Source organism: Hyaena hyaena, unplaced genomic scaffold, assembly GCF_003009895.1.
Source record: "Hyaena hyaena isolate Hyena2069 unplaced genomic scaffold, ASM300989v1 scaffold_1190, whole genome shotgun sequence".
In the NCBI taxonomy this organism is placed as follows: domain Eukaryota; kingdom Metazoa; phylum Chordata; class Mammalia; order Carnivora; family Hyaenidae; genus Hyaena; species Hyaena hyaena.
The window spans coordinates 474,683-480,682 of NW_024081827.1; the positions used below are offsets into that span (position 1 = coordinate 474,683).

The following is a 6,000-nucleotide window of genomic DNA, read 5'->3' on the forward strand; positions in this document are numbered from 1 at the left end:
AGGGGTGCTGTGATTATAAGAGGTGCTGGGTCATAAGCATCAGGATAAAAACAGGAAGCTTCTTCCCCCGCCCCCAGCACGTTCCTGGAATGAAGTTTAACGCAGGACTGCAAATAATAGGAAGTAGAAACTTAACTAAGGAAAAAGTTTTCATTGCAAAGTGACTAAATTACTCAGACACAGGAAAATTTTCCTGTCTTACGTTCAGTAGAAGCTGTGGTTGATTTTTCTTTGAGCCAGTACCTTTACTTTCAGTTTTTAGGAAACACTGTAGCATGGTTATATCAAAAGTATGGATTCTGGAAAATGACAGAAGTAGATTTGACAGACAACTCCCCCTAATCACTACCTTAACCTAATTTTTCAGGTTCCTCCGTGAAGTGGGGTTCACATTAACCACCTTGTAGGCCTGTTGGGAAGCTTATGTTAATGAGGATTAAGTAGGTGAAAGCATATAGAATAGGGTCTGGCAAAATAAGTATTATGTAACTCTTTATTCCTTCTCTACATCCTGATTCTCTTTCATTGTGTTATAGTTACTAACAGTAGTAAATGTTATTTTAATTTGTATGTATGGCCATTAAAAAAGGAATATTTTGCTGAAAGGTCTATTTAAAAATCATATATTATTTACAACAGATGTACTTCTTAATCCTCTGTATTTAATAAATTGATTTACATACTGTGTATGAATTAGAAAACCAGATAACCACCATAAGGAAACCTTTTCTTTCCATCTTAATTACACTTCTGTGGAAATCTTATTTAAAAATAGTCTTATTTAAAAATCTTCTATGAAAACAAGTGGGTTCATACTAATTGCTCCTGTTTTTTTGTTTTTGTTTTTGTTTTGTGTGTGTGTATGTGTGTGTGTTTCAAAGAGCCTGGTTGTCGCCAATGGCGGATTGGGTAATGGTGTGAGTAGGTGCCAGCTGCTCCCGGTGTTAGAGAGGTGCGGACCCGTAGACGCTCTCTTAATGCCTCCTAACAAGCCCTACTCGTTTGTGAGGTACACAACTGCAGAAGAAGCCAAGAAAGCCTATGTCACCCTCAACGGAAAAGAAATAGTGGATGATTTAGGACAAAAGATCGTTCTGTACTTGAATTTTGTGGAAAAAGGTATTAGCGTACGGGCATCTTTTAAAACATAGTTGTTGCTTTTGGGTGAGTTTTCTTTTCATACCTAAGTGAGGAAGAGTGGTTTTTGTGCAAACAGATAGGACATCAGTTAAGTGACACCCCCCCCCCCCCGCTTTGTTTTCAAACCCTCTTTACGCACCTAGTTTGTCCAGGTGTGCGCTGAGTAGCTGAGGGCCTGTGAATGGCACTCAGCCGCCCTGTAAGGGGCTGGGCCAACCAGCGCAACACGACGCTGCTTATGTGTGCTCCTTGCTTTGGAATGCTGCTGCCTGTGGTTTTCAAAATTTGATGTTGAGGATTCAGAGGACCAGTCTTGCAGACTATCCAGAAGCTTTCAGTTTATCCCTTTAGAATTGTGATCCAGATGACCGTGTGCCAGATGTGCTGTTTATGGAGGTTACCCTTTAGCCACCAGACCCTAAAGCTTTATAGGGGCAGCGTCCAACAGAACTCTCTGTGATGATAGAAATGTTCATATGTTCTTAGTGGCGCGCTCTAACATGATTATGGGATTGAGGAACTGATTTCTTAATTTAATCTTATTGAAGGCAACTAATTTAAATAAAGCTTTATAGGTTGATTTACAGAGCTTCTAGGGAGATTATTATATCTCTTCTCCATTGCCTCATGGAAACAAAATGTACTGAGATGAAGTTTTTGTTTTGTTTTCATTGTTTATTTTTGAGAGAGAGAGAGAGACAGCACGAACAGGGGAGGAACAGAGAGTGAGACACAGAATCCAAACCAGGCTCCAGGCTCTGAGATGTCAGCACAGAGCCCAACACAGGACTCGAACCCACAAACTGTGATATCATGAGCTGAGCCAAAGTTGGATGCTTAACTGACTGAGTCCCCCAGGTGCCCCTGAATTTTGATTTAGATATCCAGTCTACTGGTAAATTCACTTGCCGCCTCTTTTTTTTTTTCTTTTAAACTTTATTTACTTATTTTGAGAGAGAGAGAGAGAGAGAGTACAAGTAGGGGAGGGCCAGAGAGAGAGACTCCTAAGTAGGCTTCCCACTGACAGCACAGAGCCCAGTGCGGGGCATGATCTCATGACCTGAACTGAAACCAAGAGTTGGACACTTTTGTGACTGAGCCACCCAGGCGCTCCTAACTTGCCACCTCTTTAGGCAATGTCCTGTTTTCTTCAGATATCCTGGGGACTGGTAGCTGAGCATAATCTGACCAAATTTATATGTTTGTAAAGTAAGACTCAAAGGAAACTTTTACAGACTTTTTAAAGATATATTTTAGGAATTATAATTCTCAATATCTTTATGTGTTTAATTTAAAATCTGACAAGCTCTACAGATTAAAAAAAACCATATTATCTATAGTATGTGTTTATAATCGGCTTTTGAAAATTGAATGATTTGTACGTTTTAATCAGAAAATACTTTCCTTGGGTTTTTCCCTAGTCAGTATGTTGAACACCCTGTAAGAAATTGCAAAAAGTGAGTTCTGGAGTGTTCTTTATTTGAAATCCTGTGTTAGATCCAGCTCTACTTCCAGGACTGTTGCTGTCATGTTTATAACCTTGGAAATAATTCTTTAAAAAAAATTTTTTTTAAGTTTATTTATTTTGAGAGAGAGAGAGTACGAGCAGGGGAGGGTCAGAGAGAGAGAACAGAGAGAATCCCAAGCAGATTCCACGCTGTCAGTGCAAACCCCGATGCGAGGCTTGGACTCACAAACTGTGAGATCATGGCCTGAGCCCGAATCAAGAGTTGGGCACTTAACCCACTGAGCCCCCCAGGCGCCCCCACCTTGGAGATAATTCTTGGTAGAAATAAATAGAGAATAGAGCTGTGTCACAAATGTTCTGATAACTGTTACCAGAGAGCCACTGAGGAACAAATACAAGGGGTATTTTTAATCCTTTTTAAAATCTATTTTTAGAAAACAAAGTATGAATTTCTTATATAATAAATTGCCGGTCTTTAAAGAATTTTCCCCAAAGTGTTTCTTACATAATTTAAAGAAATGATATAATGCCTGACATATAGTAAACACTTGGTAAATATTTATCAGGTGATTTGCTATTTGTATTTCTGAAATAGTAATAAAATCTAGTAGACATTTATATTATTATTGTTGTGAATTTTTATATTACATGATTCAAAGATGAAAACTCTTCAGCGCAAAAGCTCTAGAAATCACGTCTAACACGAACAATGTGATCCCTAACAGTAAATGTGACCTGCATTGTCCCCTTTAACCATAAATTCTCTTTGTTCCTTTCCCAGTTGCATCTATCTTAAAGATTACAAGGACTTAAACTATCGTAATATATACCAAATAATTCTTCATACAATATTTTTATTTCTTTAGAATAAGTTTTTTGTTGTTTTACCTTATTCTCTTATTTGACCATAGTTAGTATCAAGAAGAACTTAAGGGCCAAAATGAGCATTTAAATTTGTTTTCAATATTTAGAGACACTCTAGCTTTTAAATAGAGGAGCATATTATAGAGATTATGAGAAACCTTTTTTCTTGGTGAGATTTAAAAAGCTCAATCGTGTTCAAATAATCTTGAAGTAAATACTGTTTTATTTGCCGTTGGTAACTGTAGTGGACAAAATGTACCATAATTTTTATCTTGGTCTTTATTTTTATATTTTCCTATGTTGTGTGCCTCTAGCATTCTTGTTTATGAATATGAGGATTGGGAATTTTAGGATCTGATAAATGGCTATGGACAGCATTATTTGTATTTGGAAACTTTAAGTTTTGTGTATGACTGTATTAATTTGGGTTTCCACAGCACAGTGGAAAGAGGTGGGGCTTCAGGCCCTACCTCCAGGCCTCATGGTAGTAGAAGAAATTATTTCTTCTGAGGATGAGAAAATGCTTTTGGAAAGTATTAACTGGACAGAAGATACAGACAATCAAAATGGTAAGCAAAACTTCTAAAATGTGTTACTTAAATGTCTCTGCAAAATGCCATGTTACCTCTCCTTCTTTCCTCCTCCTCCTCCTTTGCTTTATTAAAACTTCTAATATTTCCTCAAAATTACTGAAAGTAGCCTAGACCTAATATCAGGCAAGTCATACTGATAATTCTTAATGCTCATTAATCGTAAGTGACATTTATTAAGCTATCAATTTTAGGCTGCAAACTAATTAATATTTATTAGCCAACATTTGTAGAGCTAATGGTGGACAAGCCCTTTCACAGATATTATCTTATGTGACCCTCTCCCTCGGGAGAGACATTTCCGGTGAGAAATGCAGTGAGAGCTGCCTGCAGATTCTTGCAAATTAGTCACCCTGACTCCTTCCAGATCCTTAACAGTCTTTTGATTGGCAGTGTCTGTGTTTAACTCTTTCAGGTTGACTGGGGTGAAACTCGGAAAAGGGTTTGTCACAATCTTAGACTGAAAAGTCCAATAGCAGAGGTGAGGTAGAGGGGTTAATTTTATTAATGACAGTAATTTAGCAGTTAACAAAAACTACCATTACTAGGGAATCCTGACTCACAGTTTTGACTTTGAATATTCAAAGAAATGTAGTTCTTTTTCCCTCAAATAGTTCACTTTCTTCCCTTCATATAGTTCAAAAATCTTTGAAGCACCGAAGAGTGAAGCATTTTGGTTATGAGTTCCACTATGAAAACAACAACGTAGACAGAGGCAGGCCATTACCTGGGGGTAAGTGGTTGTGAACCGGTGACAAAGGCGGAGTCAGAAAAGAAACATTTATTCTATTGGAAGGATGTCATAGTACATTTCACTTGTCATTTCTGGGTAAACTGGTGAAATAACCAGTTAAATTTAAAACATCTAAATTACATATGTACTGCAGTTTTGTTACGAACACTGCATACATTAAGCTAAGGCTGAAATTCCTCTTTTTTTTAAATTTTTTTTTTACTTTTTTAACTGAAATTCCTCTTGAACACTGTCCTTATTCACATACTTCTCAGAAGTAGTACTGTTAACCGGTTAGTACATTTTATTCCAGTCCTGTAACAAATGAGTTTACATCCCAGTAGAGATACCCATAAAGGCGTGTAGTTGTTAGCATGTAGTACTTACTATACTGTGTGCTGTGCGTGGTATGTTCACACATTCCTACACACGTGTGTCCTTCCAGCTTGTTCTTCTCCCTTCGTTAAATGCCCTTAGAGATCTGATGCAGCTTCTCAGTGTTATTCACTTTCAGCAGGGTCTTACTCAGGGAGTTCCCTGCTGGTAGACACTGAGGCGATTTCTAGTTGTTCGGTGTCAGGACTTGTGGTGCTGTGAGCGTCTTCATGCACAGCCGGCGTGTGGTGAGCCTGGAGAAGTAGCACTGTTAGGTCAAAGTTGTGTTTGTTTAAGAATGTTAGTAGATACTAAAAAATTGCCCACAGAACGGCTGTATCAACGTATTCTTACCAAGAATGAACCCCCCCCACCTCAACGTGTGACATTCTAAAACTTGTAACTTCCTGTTATTTCTGACTCCAGTGAAGTTAGTTTTACTTTGAAAACTGTGTTTTGTTTTTGTTTTTCAAATATTTTATTTTTAAAGTAATCTCTGTAGGGAGGCAAGATGGCAGAGAAGTAGGGAGCTCCATACATTTCACTTGCCCCCGTCTCTCAAACAGAGAAGGCCTGAAGCCATAGGAACCCTTACAGAATCCAGAAGTTTGGGAGGAAGAGGAGGCAGAGTCCCCTGAGAAAACCTTATTGCTGCTACCTCAGGAAACAACCAAAGTACACATGGTGGAGAATCCCAGATACCACTATGAGTACGGAAATAAAATAACCAAAGTCTCAACAAGAGAGACCAAGAGACACCATTCAAAGAACGCTTCTTGAACAGACAGGCCCTGGACAGTCAAAGAGCCTTCTTTTTTTTTTTTTTTTTT

The 6,000-nt window shown here is 38.2% G+C and overlaps 1 protein-coding gene across 1 annotated transcript in view; it reads left to right on the forward strand.

Moving 5' to 3' along the window:
- The window catches only part of ALKBH8 (alkB homolog 8, tRNA methyltransferase), a gene marked incomplete at its 3' end in the record, with an annotated part of 88,033 nt that overhangs the window by 49,558 nt on the left and 32,475 nt on the right, over nucleotides 1–6,000 (forward strand). Inside the window, exons 6-8 of the mRNA XM_039222831.1 lie at nucleotides 882–1,119; nucleotides 3,910–4,041; nucleotides 4,700–4,795. Of these exons, the coding sequence (XP_039078762.1) occupies nucleotides 882–1,119; nucleotides 3,910–4,041; nucleotides 4,700–4,795 (466 nt within the window). The remainder of the gene's footprint in view (nucleotides 1–881; nucleotides 1,120–3,909; nucleotides 4,042–4,699; nucleotides 4,796–6,000) is intronic.